The sequence below is a fragment of the Triturus cristatus genome, chromosome 4_1 (assembly GCF_964204655.1).
Source record: "Triturus cristatus chromosome 4_1, aTriCri1.1, whole genome shotgun sequence".
Taxonomy (NCBI): Eukaryota; Metazoa; Chordata; class Amphibia; order Caudata; family Salamandridae; genus Triturus; species Triturus cristatus.
This window is the reverse complement of record NC_140585.1, coordinates 1,343,009,844-1,343,032,009: the sequence shown is the minus strand read 5'-3', so window position 1 is coordinate 1,343,032,009 and position 22,166 is coordinate 1,343,009,844. Positions and strand designations below refer to the sequence as shown.

At 45.1% G+C, this 22,166-nt stretch overlaps 1 protein-coding gene across 1 annotated transcript in view; it reads right to left on the bottom strand.

The window, feature by feature from the left end:
• The window catches only part of KIFAP3 (kinesin associated protein 3), a 1,322,278-nt gene that overhangs the window by 986,902 nt on the left and 313,210 nt on the right, over positions 1-22,166 (bottom strand). The window contains exons 8-9 of the mRNA XM_085654829.1: positions 11,734-11,832; positions 10,335-10,513 (exon numbers count right to left, since the gene is read on the bottom strand). Coding sequence (XP_085510955.1) covers positions 10,335-10,513; positions 11,734-11,832 — 278 coding nt within the window. The remainder of the gene's footprint in view (positions 1-10,334; positions 10,514-11,733; positions 11,833-22,166) is intronic.

Sequence of the window (22,166 nt, the reverse complement as noted above, 5' to 3'; positions counted from 1 at the left end):
ATAGGAAGGTGGGAACAGTTTGCCACTCTTTTCATGATAGCATGATAACCTCCAAAGTCCTCCGGAGGAGAATCAGCTGCCTGAGGAACCGGTGTTGGGATTAAATGATCCTCCCATTTATTAATGGTAGTGGGTGATTTAGGGAGTTCACCTTCCTCAGCGACCGTATCGTCGTCATCTTGCGCTCCTTGATCTTGTGGCACCGGCAAAATATCTTGGGCCTCTGTAGTAGGAATAGAGGGTCCTGTTATATGTAGAGTAGGCGGAGGAGAGGGGTGTCTGTAAACAGAACCTGCAGCAGTTACGAAATAAGAGTATGGTAGTCCTGCAGCATAGCTGTCAAGTCCTGCACTAATGCCACAGGCATTTAACCATAGGTTCTTGACGAGGCAATAAAACTTGAAGCCTTTGCATAGGTGGATAATGCTCAATATTTCTCCTCATCGTCCTCCTCCTAGTATTTTACATGAAGTTGAGAGGGGCTGCGAACTGGACTGAACAGCCCATCATCCTCAGATTGCTCCAAAAAATGGCTAGAAGGTAAAGGAGATACATAAGAAGGGTCTTGGTAAAAACTATGTTCCCGTCGACAAGAGTCTGGATGACAATATAGGTGTTACTTGCAAGGAAGTAGGTCTTCTCCGTATAAGCATCGACATAGATATTGTTGACGCTGACATGACCGTCGTCGACGTTGATGTCATCGTCGAGGCCGCCGACGGAAGAACCATCGTTGTTGATCATGTTGTTGTCGATGAGGTGGTCGTCGTCGACAAGGGAGGGACTGTCGACACTGATGGAGTCGTCAACAGGAGAGCCGCCAACAGAGGAGAGACTGTCATCGTCGGTGGTACTGTCGACGGTGCGGTCACCGACGGCAAAGAGATTTTCGTCTACGAAGGTACAGTCTTTGCCAATGGATCCGACGACTAAGTCTGAGGCACTTTCGCCGTCAACGATGCTTTTTTCTACGACGAGGATGATCTGACAGACCCTAACTGAGTCTTAGGGTGTTTGAAGGCAGTTTTCTGGGGCATTTTTTAGGTAGTTTGTTCTCCAGATGTTTCCTCGGAAGAGAATGTCAGCTTCCCTTTTTTAGAGGCATAGTGCATAGTCTCATGATGGGACTTTTTAGATGACTTCCCAAGTCTCTCAGGAGATTCTTCAGACCGGTCCCTCTTCTTAGTCAGCTGGAATGATGTCTGAGAACTACCACTGCCTTCATCTTCAGATACAACAGAGGATTTCGATTTTGGCTTCTCCAGCCATATAAGCAATCTGCCATCCCCGTCCTTTAAGGTTTTAGATGAAAAGGTTCTGCAGATCCTACAGTTCTTGACTTTATGAGCAGGGTAAAGGCAAGAAGTACACTCCTTGTGGGTATCTTCAAAACATAGTCTCTCCACAGGAGCCACAAGGCAAGAATAAACCTTTTTTTTAGAAGTATCAGACGTTCTTTACTCATTAAATCCAGTAGAAGTAAAAAAAAAAATGAGCAGAGCTCAGGGAGACTACCTGTCACATGACGTGCAGTAGAAAATCTGAGGGACTTGCCTCTCTGTGGAGTGTTCGGACGGGTGCTGCAGCCTGATTGGCTGTGCTTGAACCTTGGTTCTTTTTTTTTTACAAAAGGATAAGGATGGGCTACTGCAGTTATTGCGCAGGCCATGATAGCCTATTGTAATATGTTTTATATTACTGTTATGTATATGTTTTATTTGAACCGTGAGACTCCCACCTCGACGGCGGGGATGATTCAAGCATGTGAATCTATGAAAGATCCAATACTGGATAAAGAATGATAATAAAATATTGAACCAATATACACTAGAAACACATGTATGTGGTGATTTATGAAAACAATATTGTTGAGTTATAGTCGACAAAGATTTGTGCAAAAGGTATACTTTAAGATGACTATTATCCACCCAGACGGCAATGTACTTAAGGCAACTTTGGGAAAAGGTCCTGTGAATTATAGGATTCAAATGAAAATGGAGAACAAGCTGCGAATTGTCTGCTTAACAATAAAATGAGTAAACAACTTATTTTTAAAACAGCTAAAGGAACCACATATGCATTAAAGAAAGTGGGACCCCATAGGGACCATGCTAGTAACTGGATAGAATGCACATTAATAAGTGGGCGGAGCAACTGCTTGTTCTCCATGAGATATGAAGGACTCAATCAAAACCAGAACACTGCACCACTACCCTTGATTCCATTAACAATGAGGCTGGAATGGTGCGAGGACATAGTGTTAATTGCGGCTAACACAACAAGTAGGATTAAGACTCCAAGCTTCCTTGAGCCAGAGTTAAACTAATTTCATCCAAAGTTGCTACCAACACAGATACTGTGCTGTGACTGGGCCAAAAGTTAGAACCAAAAGTAGGTTATCATAAAAAAAGTACAGCACAGTTTATGCTTCTATGTCAAAGAATTTATAAACAAATGAAAACAGAATTTCCAAGGGTTGAAAACTAGGAATTATTCTACAGTGATGAAGGGCGCATTACTGCAAAGTCAGGTAACCAAGTGGCCTTCATAAGTTCCGTATATCTCTAAATAATATTCATTGAATATATTTGTGATTCACAGTTTAGTGTCATAATATAAACATGCACACACTCACTGTGAGAACCCAACATGCACTGACGTAGTCTGGAACATGGCTCAGTATTTCAAATAGTCAGCTTGTGCTGCTAGGTAGCGGGCGTGAAAATCGGAGAGTGCGAGTTCGTCAAATTGAAGTGGCCTCGTTAGAATCTCCCAACCTATAAGTGGCTGACCTCCCCGGCAAACTAGCCAAAGGAGGACCTGGCGTAACAGTGTGAAAAAGAAGAGCGGTAGTGAAACTGGGAGGTTTGCCAATAAATACAAAAACTCTGGAAGGACCACCATCTATGTAAGCAAGATTCACCCTACCAGGGAAAGTGGAAGCCTACTCCAGTGTTCTATAGATATGTTTTTCTTATCCAACTCAGTTCCAAAAGTTCTATGGATCAGCTCGCAATAATCTATGGAAATCTAATCCCCTAAGTAGCGCACACCTTGCTGGCACCAAGGTTTCAGTCATTTAAACTGGAGCCCAAGCAGCTCTGCCACAGAGCAGACAGGCTTAACTCAAGAAAATATGCAAAGCATTTAGAAGTACCAAAATAGTTAACAAGTCAAACACACAACACAATAAAAATCCTATTCCAATTAATAGCAATAGAGAATAGTTTAATGAACAAAATGACACCAAAATGACAAAAACCCAATAAGGGAAACAGGAGATATGAATTTTAAAGTTTTAAATAAAAATAGTGCCAAAAAGAATTACGTTCCAGCTGTGGTCATCTGGTTGTGCTTGAACAAGACCCGATTGCGATTTTTGGCCTCCCACGATGGAGCGCCAGTCGATTACAGAAACCAGGTTTGCCCCGTTCAAAAGTTTTACCTTCCGACTTAAGTCTCTTAAATGGAGGTCAAAAATGCTCAGCTGGGAATGCTTAGAGCGGGAGGAATTCAAACTTTATACCAAAAAATGGCCCTCGCCATCTAGAAACTTTTGGTGCATTTACCAGGTGATGATTTCTATGTTCAGACTCAGTCGCTTTTTTGGAGTCTGGATTCCTCCAGCGGGGCAAGGCTGAAAGCTGTGGCCAAAAAGGGCTCAACGAAGTCAGATATCCTCTCCGTCACACTGAAATGGATTTGCTGTGGTGGAAAAGTTCAGTGCATGAGCCAATTCAATGTTTGGCCTAGCCGCAAAGCAACTTTGTTGGATAAACTTGGCAGGTTTGTCCTGGCCCTTTAGAGGTCTTTCAAGTCATTAAGTTTCTAAGTGCCAGGTTTTTTTAGGATGTTAGGAGGAGTACACTTCAATACAACCAAGGGGTCCACTATCTCAAGGAACAGCACAGAACTCCCTCCAGCAGAAGTCACCAACAGAGTCAAGGCAGGTCCAGATGAAACTGATCAGCTGGTCTGTTCAATAATAGGGCTTTCAGCAGCTGTTGTGTCCCTGTAGCCAAGAGAAGGTGACGAAGTCCACTTACAAATGGGAGCAGGGCCAGCCTTTCAGGTCTCCTCACAGTGTCCTGAAGAGGGTGCGTGCCCAGGAGTGCCATATTTATGCCTGACACTTTACTGTGTGTGGGGTTAGCTCATGGCCCCTCTCTAATCAAGAGGGAAACACTTCTCAAGAAACCCTACCTACTTTTGTAGCAGTTCCTGTGTGCCCTACTACAAACAATCCCCAAGAGCTCCTCTCTACCTAAAATAAAGGTGTGTGAACCTTTCTTTCCATGTGCAGAATTCTTGTGACTACTCCAGCGGCGTGGCCATGGAAATTAGCAACCCTTGCACTGTGGTCACTCTAAGCCACTACTAGGGGAAGTTCCTCACCCATTGAGATTAGTGTCTGCCTAAGTGGACAAAACAGGGCCCCGCCCAGGTGTCAAGAAACATTTGAAAAGAGGTAGGGTTCTTTGAAGTTAGTGAAGTTCCTGCACAGGTGTTCATCCTTCCAGAGAAACATAACACCTCCCCCCACCTAAGGCCCTTGGCTCTGCTCTGGAAGCAAGGTCACAGCTCATCAAGGGGGCTATTCATCTCATCAGTGACAGTTGAAGCTCATGCAAATGGGCTCCTAGAGGCTTTAGGCAGGGAAAAGGTATCTTTATAAAAGTACCTTATCCAAAATATTTATTACAAATTTGACCACCACTGAATTGGGCTAGTAATAACTATTTAAAAAAAGCAAAACATTTATTTTGCAGCCATGTCCTACACTGAGACAACATTATTAAATGTAATATTCCAAAGCTTCCCCCATGGAACAGCTAACCCTGCTACAGTGAAATAGCGTTTGGGGTCTTTTCACTGCAAGGACATGCTTACCATTAAACATGTACATGTCCTACTTTTAAGTACCATACATCATGCTTTACGGGTACCAAGGCCTGCTGAAGGGTGAATTATTCATATTTAAAAAGAGTGTTTAGCCCTGTCAAAATGGGTTCTTTTGACAGGTCAAATTTGCAGTTTCAATACTGCACAGACAGGCTACAGAAGTGGACCTGAAGTCCTGTTCGCACTATCACTGTGGTGGGTACCACATTGGGTGCTGCATTACACTCGTAACATTTAGCTTACAGGCCCCGAGTACACCTTGTACTATATACTAGGGACTTATAGGTAAATTAAATATGCCAATTAGGAGTATAGGCAATGTCTGCATGGTATAGAGGTCAAAGCACATGCACTGGGGCCTAGTTAGCAGGGCCACACTGCATAGTAAATAAACAGCAGCATCAGTACAAATAAATAGTGGTGATCATACAAAAAAACTGCATTTGTCTACACACATGCAGTCTTACATTCGGAGGAAGAAACACTCATCCCGCTAGGGGGTAGGGGAATTCCCATATGAACCAATGGGGGATCAGATCCATCCGATGACTCTGAAGTCCAACACATAGTAGATTTTCTGAGAGCAATCTTGCATAGAATTCAATGATGTTGATGGCCTACAGTAACAAGTGGAGCCCTATCAAAGAGAGAAAGACGATAGACAAAGGCCTTGATGGCCCAGGTTTCACAACCAAAATCAGGACAATTTTACCAAAGCTAAGTCCATGGAAAAACAGGACAACACCCAAAGCACTAGAGAAAACCTTTGTGAAGTAGAGTTTTGAGACACCCTAAATTGACAAATGATGAAAGCGATACAGCATCCAATGTTCTTTGTTATGGGGAGCAACAGATTGGAAAAAGGGGAAAGAATTATTAAAATGTATAGGAGCAGTCCAAGTTATGTGTTTTGCCTTTTTATGGCAGTAAATGAGGTTACATTAATATTGCTTCCACCTCTATACTGTCCAAGAAAGAGACAAAAGTCAGAGTAAAACATAGTTGTTGCACCTAAGAAGAACCACCTGACATAATGCAGAATAAACAAGTACAGCCAGGAAATAAGTGTGTGACAATATGATCTGACCATAAATTGGCCAGCATATACAAAAATGCTTGTAACGCATGAAAGGGCAAGAATTTAAAGAAGTAAACGGGGAATGAAGCAAGGCAAACTCTGGTACCTTTAGCACCACACTACTACCTCTTACACACTTTTGAAAACTAGATTCACAAAGTAGAAAGATTTGTAAATACTTCTCTATACTGTACATGTAACTAACTGTTGATACAGCACTACACCTGGGTATTTCACCCAGCAACAAAAAAGCCAGTTCCACCAGATAACTGTTCACCAATTTTTGTTACATAAAAGATATATGTTCAAGCCTTAGGTTATATTCTTTCAAGTTTTTACCATTACAAGTAAATCTCTACGAATTCCACAAGCTGTCGTTCTCTTCATGCCAAGAAGACTGGTGTGGTATTTGGGACCACAGCAGGATTACCATAAAAGCACAGTTGGATATACCCATTCTACGAAAAGCTGTTTCTCATTTCTTTGAAGCACCCTTTTGAAGATCTCTAGCCTGATCTGGAATGAAATCAAAGCTTTTCGAGTGTTTGACCTTTGCAATTGAGGAGCAGGTCGCATGCCTTGCTCCCGATTTGTCTGGGACAAACAATTTCAGACTACACTAGAGTATGTAGCTCATTCAGATACCAAAACAAGTGACTACAAGGTCTACATTCTTTGATCCAAAATGATGTGTTCATAGCTCATACTGTGTGTGAGGAGACTGGGAGAGGTGCTGGCTCTATCAAGAGTGAGCATGAAGAGGATACAATCCACAGTTATACCTGTTCCAGCACAAGCAGACAACAGGTGTAGAGGCAGGTTTGGAGGGGGTAAAGCTCTATTTAGTTATCAAACCAGTGCGCAGATAACACATTTGTGCGGCATTGGTACTGCATGCTCTTTGTATGTGCCGATTTGTGTAACGATGAATGTGAAAAGAGGGTCCAACACACTTTGGGTGTTGAAGGCACAAGTAGCAGAGAAACTGTATGAGATACCGTCTGAAAGGACACAAACATATCTATATTTTCATTTCACATTTGCAGGGGTCTAGCCTGGCGTCCCACTGCTCAACACAGTGTCTTGTTTTGGCAGCAACACCCTCTCTGTGGGTTTCCCAGCATTCCTGTTTGGCCGCCCTCCTACACCCCCACTGACATCCTGCTAATGTGCACTAGCCTGTTCCAGTGTCAATCTTGACTAGGTCTTTTCCCTGGAATGCAAAATCGGAGTTGACCTTTTTGGTAGCTGGGAGTTTGGTCAATCCTCCTGGGCAAAACAAACCCTACTCACCAAACGACATTTTTCACCCCTCATCAGATTGCCGAACTGCCCCAAGCATGTGCCATCATACTGTGAAAATTCTATGAACGTGCTCAGGAAAACTCAACCCCATCTCAACCTCATCATCTCCCATCTATACTGACCACCTATCTGATGCCGACATCCAGTCCTTTCTCTTGTCTTATACCTCTACCAACGGGGATACGCCATCCTTACCAGCTACTATCCAGATTATTACTATCAACCCACTTAGAGAACCAAGTTGCAACTACAGAACCTTGAACAAGTACAACCTACTTCAAGTTCTCATAACTCACCATGAAGCTCTTGAAACCAAATCTCATCTCAGGTCTATGCAGGTCGGCAGTTAGACATGCTGCCGACATTGCATATCTCATTACCATACATGACCTTGACCTCATCATATTAACGGAAACGTAGCTCACAGAGATCTCCTCACCTATCTTGGACATACTAGTCCCCCCAAATATGACATCATCTGACTGGATAGATCTGGAGGAGCGGGGGGGGGGGGTAACTAGCATGTATTTACCATTCCACGCTCACCCTGAAACACTTGATAACCCTGCCAATGCCCTCCAGCAAAATACCTAGGTATCGAGATTTCAAGCAATAACAAGATAGTTCGCAAACTCCAGAGACTTGAGAAATTTTAATACATTCAATCTGACTTCTACTACCTGAGGCCTACAGAAAACATAATGTATGTTAAATCTTACTGAACACTACATACGATCCATGACAGACAGCCTGGATATGATCACACCAGAGCAATTAAAAAGGATACTGTACCGACACTCTAAACCCTGATTCAATCACAGCCTCAATGAGGAAAGACGCAACTTATGTATGGCTGGGGGAAAGATCTTGGGGAAATTCTCCCTCCATCACACACCTCATGCTCTTGAGGTTGTTTAGAAGCTTTTACAATAAACACATCTGAAGTTCCAAAGCAGAATATTTTAGGTCACAACTAGACCATGCCATAAATAGTCCCAGGGACCACTGCAAAATCATCAAACAACAAACAGTATGCAACTCTAACCTGCATTCGGCTGACAATGGTTCCTTACCGAGTGGCAAAGACTTCTTCACCAATTTCATGAAAAAGATAAGGAGAACTGAAACTGATCTACACGATTCACAGCTTCTACTAACTCAGGCCCAGCCCAAGTTCCTACCTGTTCAGCACTAGGATAGCTCCCCTCCCTATGGCTACACTACTGAAGCAGTGTCTCATGGAGTACCTTCAATATCCCGGATGAAGCAGCTTTGCTCAAAATATAAACTACAATTAAACCCCTCTAACAATTTCTTTGTCCCTCTGCCCGCAAAGCTCTTCAAACAGCTTAGCCCCTCCCTACTTCCTCTTTGGACTAAGATTGTCAATGCATCTCTCGCTCAGAGCTAAAATTGTCAATGCATCTCTTGCTCAGGGCTTGTTTCCAGACTGCTTAAAGATAGGACAGGTCACGCCTATTCCCCAAAAAATGAATACTGACCTATCCGATTTCTCTGACTACTGCTCAATCACCAACATCCTGACACTAGCAAAGCTATTGGAGAAGTATGTACACCTGCAACTCTGTAATCACATTGAGCAATTTAAACTCCTTGATCATCATCAATCTGGATTCAGAAACGGTGAAGCACTGAAACAGCTCTATGACATATTGTCGATGACGCTTTGAGAATGTTAGGCCGGAGAAAACACTGCCTGCTTATACTATTTGATTTCTCCTCTGGCCTTAAATGGTAAAACATGATAATTTGATTGACCTTCTATAGAAGAGGATAGGGCTAACTGATCCGGTATTAAATTGGTTTGCCTTGTTCCTTCAAAATAGATCAGAGGATCAAAGAAAAGTAAAACCTATCTGACACCACACCATTCACTATTGGTGTCTCTCAAGGATCCATGCTCTCTCCCACCCAATTCAACCTGCTCATGGAACTGCTTACCGAACTTCTCAAGCTCTCTAACATTCACTACCACATGTATGCCGATCTTACACAACTATATTTGAAAATGTCCCCACCTCATGACATCAAATTGCTTACCAGTACTGAAAACACAACAATGGCTGACCCGCAATTACCTCAGGCTTAACACTCTTAAAACCAAATTCCTCCTGCTCGCCCCTCACAATCATTCTACCCCGTAGAAGAATGGCTCAAACAACTCACTGCTCCATAAGTGATAGAATCCACTAGATCTCGAAGTATAACGCTGGACAAATACCTGAATATGCAAGCGCACATCAGTTCCCCAACCAGGGGAGCCAATTAAATATACTGAGGAAAATTAAACCTTTCCTGCTCTCGGTAGACTTTCAGCTAGCAGTCCAATCCCTGGTAATTTCCCATTTAGATTACGGGAGTGTTATAATGGCAGGCCTACTCAAAGTAAGGCTGGCCACTCTACGTGCCACATTGAACTTCGCTACTAGGCTCATCACTGGATCCAGGAGATTCAAACACATTACTCCAGACCTCAACCCTTTAAAAAGGCTCCAATTTGTAGCTATAATCCAGCTGAAGATAGCTTGCATGACCCATAAGGCCCTTAACTACAATACACCTGACAACCTGGCCAAACTACTTGAACTATCTGAGGGTAGTAGATCCTCAGGAAGGTCTAACTCCCTACTGCTGAAGCCACATACGTTCAACAAAAAGAAGACTTACAAGCACTCCTTCTCTGGTTTTGCCCCAAGAATATGGAACATGCTTTCTCCAGAAACTAAGCCAAACCTCTCCTCTACATTTTAAAAAAAAGAAGTAAAAAAGTTTCTGTTGAATGGTCTCCTACGCTAGATATACCTAATCCCCATGCTGGATCATTTGCATGTTGACTCCTTTTGGAATATGGTCCTACCAAGTCGCTGTGTTGTACTGTATCTGTTGTTGTGTTTGCATTGCTCCCCACGTTTGACTGTTATGTATGTATGACCTGTCTGCTATATGTACATCGCTCTGATACCCGGATGGGTCATGTTACAGCTTTATACAACTCCGCAATTAAATAAATAAACATGACCCAACTTACCATGTCATTTTTGTTTTCCATAAATATGCTGAGCTTCTTCAAGAAGGACACAACGAGAATAAGAAGCTCAAAGTTATCTCGATCCAAGGCCTTCACCAACATATGAACGATGTTCTTGTTCCTCATTTTCAGTTCTGTGCGAGTGTCTTCAGCAAGGTTTAGCAGCAAATAGAGAGCAACTATCAGGCAATGAAAAACAAAATGGAGGATTGCCATTGTAGTATTGAAACACATTGGAGAGTTCAGCAATTCAGGCAGCACATATTTAGAAAACCCCGAAGTTTACGATATCTCAATCTCCACAAACTTGATAAAAATGGGGAAGATTGCTTCTACAGAAAGCAAAGCTCCACCTCCTCTTCAGTGTACACTGTCAACCTTCTCTTTTGATAGCATTTATCAGAAACAAAACATTAAGGTCTTTCAATGCCAAAAACAGGAGTCAGTATGGAATACAAGCACATAAGCAGAAACATTTCAGGCAAGTAAATATACTAAGGCATGAGAAAATGCCTATACTATGAAGATACAAACGCATAATTTATATCAGCTAGGTGTTCTGTATCAAATCTGACCCAAATGACTATGGCCCTAAACTGATGCAATAAATTACGAATAATATCAGTCCCTTCTTTATTTTTTTATAATGCTTGGTAGGCCAATTTACCGGTTTTGTATCTCTGCAAATGACAAATGTCACTTAACACTTCAACAGCCCTCAATTTATTGGCATGAAAAAGATTGCAATGCTGTATCAGCCGAACAGATTTCAAAATGGTAACTTGCAAGCTGCACACACATCTAAGCAGCTGGTGCTGAAGTCACAGAACTGTCTGACTGGCTCCAACACTGTTGTATGTCGTGAAAGCAGACGCCCTGGTAGGTAAACACCTAATTTCGAGGACACAGTCCGCTACTTTGAATTTTTATTAATCATGATACAGTTAATTAAAACCTTTACATGATAAAAGAATGCAGTAGCAAAAACAGAAAAGCAAATGTAAACAAATACACATACAGAGGACCCCTATAAAAACATTAAAAAAGTATAAGTGCCGTCCGGTGCCTAGCGTGCCTTTATTAAACCTCTTCAAATTGCACAAAAAGGTTAAGTGATGATGTTAAAACGGCAATAATAAGTTAGTAGTAACTGCTGCACCGGCTAATTTTTAGTTTGAAATAGCACTAGTCTACTTTAAGAATTTAAATCTGCAATTTTTGTTTTATTCAATGTGGTCATCCACAAGATCAAAAGAGCTGCCAGAGTTCATTTTTAAAAACGATTCTGGGAGGACTGAAATATTCCATTATGAAAATCTTAATATGACATACTTGTGATAAATGTTTACACACAAGGCAAACTATGCACTTGGTTAAAACCACAAAGTGTTTTCCTCACCTCGAAGTAGCTGCTCCTGTTTCACTACAAGCCCTTGGTACTTTTTGTAAGTCTTCTCATAGTCTTTTTTAAGTGCCTGGTTTTCAGGATCTTCTTCAAGTACACAACTGTGGTTAAGGTTCACACATGTTGGCAAAGCAAACATTTGAAACACTTGTATTATGATTCTGCTTCATTTCATTCAACAATCAGTATCAAGGCAGCTCCCAGCCAGAATGCACTGCCAAGATCTAAAACTTTTGAAGGAAAGTGTAAATTTCAATAATTAAGAACAATTAATTTTTACTGAAAAGAATATGTAATATGAACCTAAATGAAAGCCGTTATCAGGCAGGCATTCAGGTACAGACACTTCAGGATTACAGAACCCCAAACACAACAGAATTTGTTTACTCGAAGATACCACAGATATTCAATGATTAAAAGAATCAACTGTTCACTTTTCCTTCCTTATTGTGTGCTCATTGAATAAGTTACTTACCTTGGGTCATGCTCTATCTTGTGGATACTCTAAGTATAGATTCCTCATCTTTAGAATATTACCCAGGATCCAGACGTTTTTACAGCTGGGCTCCAGGTCGCCATTAAATGGCATTGTGTGGCACGGCATCAATCCCTTTCTGCCCAGAAAGGGACAGAGTGGAGCCGCATAAAGGTGTCCACCCATGCGCGCTAACATTAGTTTCTTGACTGACTTGTTCTGTGTCCTTGGACAAGTAGCATGATAAAAGCATGGGTATCAGTGTGCAGATCTCTAATTTGGAACCTTTTTAGAGGGTAAAAAGAAACCACTTAGAATGGGGAGGTGGGATTACAGTGAGGAATCTGTAGTAAGATAAGCATACTCAACAAAAAGAGCATTACCAAAGGTAAGTAACTTGTTCATCTGATGGATTCTCCCAAACGCAGGTTTCTCGCCTTTAGAATAAGTACCAAAGCAGTACTGCTCCAAGATGGAAGGTTCGTGTAGTGGGCTCAGAACAAAAAGTCCTGCAATACTGAACAGGTGAAATGATCTTCCCATCAGACCTGGCTGTCAACGCAGTAGTGCTTCATGAACGTGCACACTGACTATGATATCACAGACTGGCAGATGTCAAAAACAGTGGCAAAAGCCGTGTTCCTGCTAGAATGAGCCCTCAATCCATCCAGAGGCTGCTACTAGGCCAATGTATAGCATATTTTAAGTAAAAAAATGAATGTGTTCATCTGGAACAGAACAGGTGCTCATGTAAAGCGCACTGATACCCGATGTCTCGGGTCTAGTTCGCGCAATATTAAAAATACATTTGAAAAAAAGGACTAGTCAACTTGAAAATGTCTTTTCTGCACTGCCTCACTTTTCTTTTCCTCAGAGAATCACACCAAAAGCTGATAGTCTATCCGAAAGATCTTTGGTGTGATCAATGCAAAAGCTAGAGGCTCTTTTGGGGTCCAGCTTTTGGAGTCTCTGCTTCTCTTTTGGGGTGAGTCACGACAAAACAAAAAAAAAGTCTTAAGTGTGATTGATTGCTCAATGTGAAAAGGCGTCAAGACTTTAGACAAAAAGGCTGCCCTGGTCCTCAACATCAGTTTGTTTTGGAAAAAGGAGGTTTAGGATAACTGCACCAAACTGAACTCACACGGCAATCTGAAGTGATTTCAACAAGGAAGATGGCTGTGAGTAAGTTGATGCAACGAGCAGCTGCACATTAGCTGGCGGGTGTGAGAAGTTGGCCTGGTATATGCTGTCCACTAGTTATAGTGGGCACCCTGTACCAGTCCAAACAACCCCTTATTGGTTATAGGTTAAAGACAACCTTTAATGAAAGCTATCCTAGTGGTAGCTATGGAGAGCAGCCTTCAGGCTAAGTCTTGAAGGAATGCAAAGCAGCTTGTTTTACCAGTCTATAATCTCTTGAATGGCTAAATGAAAGGCAACCACACCAGGTATATATATATATCAAATATATGTATTTATTTCTAAACACACCCTCCTAGTCTCTTTTCGAGACTAGAGGTCAAAACACATAAGTTTCACTTCAAATATGGCAGTAAAATAGCACAAATACCCGAACTTCCAGCCCCACTTTGAACATTCTCCGGTCAGCCGTTCCGGAGTTATCGCCCCTGGAGGTTGAGCGGCGACTGGGCCCGGAATCCCCGTCCTCGAGTGGAGCAGAAGGCGGAGCTGAGGCGACATACGAGCGGCGGATTCACCCGGGCTCCTGCCAGTGCTGGGGGACTCGAAGACCCGACGACAGCTGTGGTTCGCGGCAGGATCTCCGGTCCAGTGCAGAGCTGGAGAGACCGCTGCGGCTAGACACAGGAGAGGTGGAGGAGCACTGACTGCGGTCCATCCGGTGTGCCTTGACTCCGCGGACGCCCCTGACTGCGAGGATACCAACTCAGGCTGCAACGTGGGGGCAGGCGTGGCCCTTGCTGAATGCCGCATTGAAGTGAGCGGCGGAATCCTTACGCGGCTGCAAACACCCGCGTCTGCATTCTCCTGAGGTGGAGGGTGCTGGGTGAGTCCTGACTCAGTGAGCGGGTGCCATTATATACAGAGTAACGCCGGAGGAGTGGTGCTCTAGGACCGTTGGCGGCGCGCAGTAGCAGTCTCAGGCGTGTTCCCCCATCTGGGCCAGAGACATAACAACAGCTGAGCCACATACTGCGGGGATCAGGGCACGACTGTGAGATCACATATGGTGGAGCTGGGAATCAGGGAACAACCTGAAGATCGTAGAAAGTGCTGACTGGACAGCCTGGGCTGGGCTCCGCTGGATGGTTCCTGCTGTGGCATTGGGGTCTGGAGTGCAGTGAGGTGCCCGGAAACTGCGTTAACTGCGGTGCCCCGGTGGTGAAGCGATACCCAGGGCCTTGCAAGAGATTTCACCCGTTGGTGGTGCTGCAAGTTGGGGGGCAGCACAGAAGCATAACTGGGGCACACACTGACCCGGGACCCGCGCCCTTCCCGAGGATACATTGCGGCGTGCTGAAGACTGCACCGGGCGCAACAGGAGGACTATCCTGATCTGGAATAGGGTTCACTGGTGGATTCTGAACTCGCTGGTACACCACTAGCTACAACAAAGTACGCAAGGAGTGCCTTGGAGTAGCATCGTACTCACCAATAGGCATACAAACCCCGGCCAAGGTGAGGGTTCCGTCCCAGGCATTCGACCGAGTCAGTTGTGGTCTCAGTCTTGGACAAACTCAGAAAAGGTATGGATGGAAACAAACACCAGGCACTGGTCCTCCTTGATCTTTCCGCCGCCTTTGACACGGTGGACCACACCATCTTACTTACCCGTGTCAAGGCGGCCGGCATCGGGGGATCAGCCTTGATCTGGCTCTCCTCCTTTCTGAGGGAACGCACTCAGGCGGTCCGGCTAGGCGACTTCACGGCCGCTCCCCTCCCTGTCACCTGTGGTGTCCCCCAGGGATCCTCTCTCTCCCCCTTACTTTTCAACCTTTATATCTTTCCTCTTATCTTTGCACTACAGCAGCTGGAGGTCACCGTCTATAATTACGCGGATGACCTCCAGCTCATCTTTGATCTGTCCCTATCTCCTCTCTCGGTTTCTAATTTCCAGTCAACTATGACATTCATCAGGGACTGGATGAACCACAACCACCTCAAGCTGAACCCGGATAAAACCGAGCTGGTTCTCACTGGTGGTTCGTCCAGTCCCTGGAACTCTCTCTTCTGGCCCCCCTCCCTCGGCACTGCACCGACCCCCTCCACTACGGTCAAAACACTTGGTGTCAAAATAAATAGCCAACTCACCCTCCGTTCACAAATCAGCTCTGTGGTGTCCTCCTGCTTCCTCTCTCTTCGCACTATCCGCACTGTCTCCCGCTTCTTTTCCCCCCAGGCACTTAAGACCATTATGGCCGCACTTGTGATATCGAAACTGGACTACGCAAACGCTCTGTACCACGGTATCCCCGCATACAGTTTGCGTAGACTCCAGACTGTCCAGAACCAAGCAGCCCGGCTGGTGTACGGTCTTCCTCGGTATCACCACTCCACCCCTCTTCTTAGGGAGCTTCACTGGCTCCCTATAAAGGAACGGGCCCTATTTAAGATTGGCTGCATGGTCTTCCAGGCCCGCCAGGGCACTGCCCCCGCCTTCATCTCCTCACTAATCAAGTCTTATGTACCATTAAGAGAACTCCGGTCTTCCTCCAAGTCCCTCCTTCAGATCCCTCGTTTCTCTCGCAAAAAGTGGGGCGGGGCCAATTTCTCCACCCTGGCTCCAACCTTTTGGAACTCGCTCCCTGATCACCTCCGCTCTGCCACTCAGTATCTCCCCTTTCGCAGAGATCTGAAAACGTTCCTCTTCAGCCAGGCTTTCCTCACTTAAACTCCCTCAAAATTCCCTTTACCTCTCCCTGGTCTTTCCCCCTCAGTTGCCAATTCCCCTAGCGCCAAGAAACCGCAAGGTGTACGCTGCGCTCTAGAAATATTTTAAATTAGAAATTAGGACTTTGGGGTATCGCACCAGACTACGCCGTCCTGCGGATTGCAAAAAGGGAACTGGGGGAGGAGCGGCACTAACTGGACAAAACTGCGGCGCTCTTCACTGAATGATAACTGTGTGGACAGTTGAAGACTGCAAACAGGGACCCCCCGACGATAATAGCGAGTGCCCTGACTGCGGAGAAGGCGGGCTATTGACGTAGTGTGCCAGTAGACTTCTGGCTGGCGTCTCCGCCCGGCTTCCAACATGGGCAAAGTGGCTAGAGCACAATCTAAACTAACCTTTGAGCAAAAGCGCTCGAAATCGCACTACGCCACTACGGAAGAGACATCTAGAACGCGCACATCCACGGACGATGACCCAGGCATGGATATCCAGAGAATGCTCCTGTCCATGGAAAAGAGTCTGCAAAGTGGCATCACCTCCCTAGGCACGAAAATGGATGTACTCTCCTACAGGATGGACAGGATGGTGAAATGCCTGGATAAGCATGCGGGATGTTTGGACATGTCTGACAGGAGGCTTACCGAGGTGGAAGAGGCGCACACCACGTTGGGCTCGATCACAAGCAATTTGGAAAGGTCCTACGCATCCTACAGGATAAGACCGAAGATTTGGAGGCGTGTTCGCGTCGCTGCAATCTAAGAATCACTGGCCTGCCGGAGACGACTCCCACTGGTAACATGGAACAATTAATTGAGAAGCTATTGTTTACTCTTCTGGGGGTGTTTTTTCTAACATGTTCGTGGTGGAGAAAGCGCATCGGTCCTTGGGTCCGCGACCTCCCCCGGGGGCCCCGCCGCGACCAATCATCGCAAAACTGCTCAATTACAGAGACAGAGACGCTACGCCTTGCACGCGAAAAACACACTCTGCTGTACGAAGGCTCTACTATACCTTTTTACCCGGATTTCACTATTCGTGTACAGGAGGCGCGTAGACAATTTGTCCCTATGAAGAAGCAACTGCGGGACCTGGGCCTAGACTACGCCATGCTGTACCCCGCCAAGCTACGAGTTAATAGGCAAGGACGGTCACACATCTTTACAGACCCGTAGGCTCTACAGAAGGCGCTGAAGGGTTGGTCCAAAGAGCGGCGTGGGAGCCCAGAGCGACTTCTGCTCGACGAAGCGGCTGGCGGATCAATGGATTGACACAGTTGGACAACAGTTAAACGATGAGTATTACTGATAAGTATTGTATGATGAGAACTTGAGTGGTCATGATGGGGGAGGGTCTGCCGCAGGATGATTGCAGTATTGTATAACTATCGTTCAATAAGATTTGTGCTTTGTCTGGGACACTCTGACACGGGTTACAACACGCGGGCAGTACGGGTCTCTGAGACTAGCGCGGAGCTCCGGACACAGTTGGACTGAAAGCTCCAGTGATGGCTAAATGGGTGCAGACATAAGCAGGGGATGAGGGACAGTATAAGTGGTTCGGCACTGGTCACACTAGACTAGGACTGTTCAGTAGAAAATGCTGTATCTAATAATGGTGACATACGCGAGATGGAGCGAATGAGTCTTTGCATCCTAACACCGGTGCTTTGTGCGACCTCCACCCACGAGTGAATCACACTGGAATTGTTATGGTTGGGTGGGGAAGGGGAAGAGGGGTTGAATGGGGGTACTCAAGGGAGCTGCGCAACCAAGTTGGGAGAGGTCTGCTGTGGGCGGGAGGGAGGGAGGGGAAGGGTTGATGTTAGATTGTATTGGCTGTTCGCGAATTTAATTGGCTTTACAAATGCTGTACACACTGCACACACAAACTGCTGGCCAGGAGTTCATAGGAGAATCGAAACTCGGGATGACGACACCTAGTGAGAACACTGCTCCGAAGTTGATAGACTCCCTCGGAGCACTGTCATTGAACGTTCGGGGGCTTAATGACTACCGTAAACATCGGAAAGTGCTGAGCTACCTGAATAGGCAAATCATTGATATAGCCTTACTCCAAAAGACACACCTCCCACAAACAAGCGCGATGCTCCGTAGTAGAGGCTTGCTGGGTTATATCAATAATTCAGGATTTAGGACACACCCCCGGGGGGTACTGACCTGGGTAAACCCCAGATTTGCATACACGCTTTAACAGTTGATGTCGGATAGTGAAGGGCGATTTGTGATCTCTAGATGTCAAGGCAGGGGCTTGGGCTTGATTTTTGTTAACGTATATGGTCCCAATTACGACTGCCCTGAGTTCTTCACGTCAATAGAGAATGCAGCGTACCGGTACCAGGGCGCACCGTTTCTCTGGGGTGGGGATTTTAATCTGGTTAGGAACCCGCAGTTAGATAGGTCAGCAGGTCCCGCGAGAAGGCCTGTTGCAGCGGCGCAAAAGATGGTGTGTCATGGTCAGTATGGTCCTGAGCAATGTCTGGCGTATGCGGCACCCAGATAAGGGGGGCTACACACACTATTCTGCCTACCACAATATACACACTCGCATAGATTACTGGTTCGTCACTACGTCATTATTGGAGCAGGTTCGCAACTGCCTGGTACTCCCGCGTACACTCTCGGATCACTCGCCACTGTTGCTGGTATTGGACACACCTAAGAAATCTATACCACCGTTCACATGGCGTTTTCCCCCATATTCACTACTAGACCCCCTCTTTAAAGAACTTGTTGAAGCAATAGACATGTTTTTTGCCAGCAACGTTGGATCAGTTGATACCTTCCAGACTGTGTGGAAGGCTTTTAAAGCGTACATAAGAGGTGCAGCTATGGCGAAGAACTCGGGAGTTCTCAGGGCGATCCGGCAGAGACTAGCGGATCTAGAACAGAAATTGGGGAAATTGGAGTCGCATCAGGTGGCTGAAGGGGGCGAGGAGCTTGAAAAAGAAATTAAAGACACACTAGGTGAATACCAGGAGGCGGCAGACAGCGAAGTCAAACACCTGGGCAAGTACGCCACAGCCCGCACTTACGGGGAAGGGGACAGGCCTGGCTCGGTCTTAGCACAAATTCTGAAGACCAAGCGTAGCAAAACATTGATGACAGAAATTAGGTTGTCTGAAGGAACACTGCTGACCGAAGAAGCAGACACTGCAGATAGATTTAGGAAATTCTATTCGGATTTATACACTTCCCGCTCTTCAGGCACGGATGAGGAAATACTTTATTATTTAGAACATATCAAGCTACCATTCCTCACCAACACACACAGAGAGTTCCTGATGCACCCCATTGAAAAGGATGAAATAATAGAGGCACTGACGGGCATGAAAACTAACAGCGTCCCAGGGGCGGATGGATTAACTGTCGGATTTTATAAAGCCTTTCTTGACATACTGCTCCCCCATCTATCAACGCTATTTGACGATATGTGTGTATCAGGTACGATGCCTCAGACGATGAGAGAGGCGATTATTGTCGCTATCCCAAAACCAGGTAAGCCGCCAGACGAATGCGGGTCTTACGACCCCTCTCATTGCTCAATGTTGATACCAAGATCTTTGCCAAAATATTGGCTAACCGCCTAGCCCTCCTATCCTCCACGCTAGTAGCTTCGGAGCAGGCAGGGTTCATCCCTGACAGGAACCTCAGTTACAACAAATGCATGGTGTTTGGAACTATGCAATATGTCAAACAGGACACTAGTGCGGTGGCCGTTTTCCTGGATATGGAAAAGGCCTTCGACTCTGTCGAGTGGGCTTTCATGCGACAGGTGTTGACCAGGATGGGACTGGGGTCAGTTTTCCTTCAGTTGATCGGAGTTTTGTACAATGCACCCACAGCGAGGATTCGCTTGGGCAATCTGGTCACAGACTCATTTGCTATATCCAGAGGGACTAGACAGGGGTGCCCATTATCCTCCATATTGTATGTCTTGGTGGCTGAGCCGCTGGCATGTGCACTCAGAGAATATCATGGACACAGAGGTATCAGGTTCCCGTCCTATAAGATAATTGTGTTGACATATGCGGATGACACCTTGTTGTATGTCCGTGATCCGGTAAACAATCTTTCCACAGTCCTCAGTGATGAGGTGTACTTTGGTGCACAATCGGGTTTACGAGTCAATTTGTCTAAATCGCTAGTCTTCCCACTTACCCCGATCACAGCAAATTTTGAAATGGACTATCCCTTACAATGGACTACAGCTTCTATTTGGTATGTGGGTATTCGCTTATATACAGACTCAGAGACAGTGTTTAGGGATAACTATGGCACCGCAATAGATAAATTGGAGGACGATGTTGAGAACTGGATAAGGCTACCTCTATCTCTAATTTGCCGAATCTCCATTATGAAAATGGTGATATTGCCCGGACTCCTATTCCTTTTTACGAATATCCCTATGGTATTGCCACACTCCTTCTACAGACTCAATAAATCGATGGTTAAATTGGCATGAGCGGGTAAATCAGAACAGGTCCAATGGCGGGTCCTCACATTACCGTACCACATGGGGGGACTGGGCGGACCAGACTTCGATCTCTATTACAGGGCGGCGCAAGCACATTATTGGATCCATGGTGCGTCGGACATACCGTTTCTGCGTATGGAAACATTGTTTGCTGAGCCACTCCCACTTCCAGCCATGATACTTGAACCCTTAGATCGGAGAACAGGGATAATAGACTCCATTAATACGACACGACACACCACGCCTGGCATAGCTTATTGAGCCTACAGGCGGGGGCTCTGCTGTATGCCCCAACAATGCCGATATAATGGACACGTTGGCTAGCCCCCTGTAGGGATGGCGGGGTGACGCGTGCACTACACACATTGAATATAGCAACGACGGGAGACTTATTTGAAGATGGAGTGGTCAAGACGTGGGACCAGGTAACGAGTGCGGCAGACGCAGGCACACTATAACAGCGCTTTCAGTTTTACAGAGTCCGCATGGCTTTACATGACTTGTTGGGGGAAGACATGGCTGAGCCCCTGGAGGTGCCAGAACTAGCCTATATTATAAAAATGAAGTCTCCCCGCAAGATGGTCGCTACTATATATAAATTGGCTATGTCTCACAGAGCGAACCAATACAATGCGGCCCGGCAGGCCTGGCAAAGGGACCTACAATTAGCAATAGACGATCCTATGTGGAATTACTGTTGCACTAATACTAGACGAATCTCACTACACGGCAGACACAGACTCATACACTTCAAGTACATCAACAGGGCGTACTACACACCAGAGAGACTGTATAGATATGAGTTGAGAGAAGCAGCCCCAGCAGATAGTAATGGCGATGCCAACAGGTGGAAAAGGTGACACCGGCTTTTCCGATGCTTATTTAGTTTACCAATCTTAGTACGTCCATCTTAGATCCATCACTTAAATGTTTTTGTAAAAATAAGCCTGCATCAGTCAGTGCCTACAGAATGACGTGACTGACAACAGCATCCTATTTTTCTTTTTGTGCTGATATTGCACATCATCAGCAAAAGGTACTGGCTTAGTGAATAGGTCAACAACAGACTTCTCCAACAAGTTGCTTGTGAGCTACCAGTAGCTATCCAGCCACTTTAAGTAGCTCTGTTGTCTACTAAAATGGATACTTTTGCTTGGTTGGTTTGATATGTGTATTACAGAATTGAAAACATAGCTCACAAGCTGATATTTGGATACAAAAGATTAAAGTTCTAAAATATACTTAAAGCTAATATTCAAATGATAAATTATTCAGTGTTGTGGAGCCTTACTATTTAGAATATTTTCTTACTACCAAGGACATTGTAGCTACAACTTTTATCTATAATCCATGAAGAGGAATTACAAATAGACAAAGCCTATTTTCTTTACTGATAGCAACTGTGACTGATGCACCGAGAAAAACACTGCTGGTATGCTTGTATCTGGTGGAAGCTAATATAATCTTGCCTGATGTTGTCACCATTACAACACCAATAATATTAGTAGCTCGGGATGATTTACATTGAACATAATTATTAAAGAAAGGTTGGAGACAAGGTGAGAACTATTGCCTTTGCTTGTT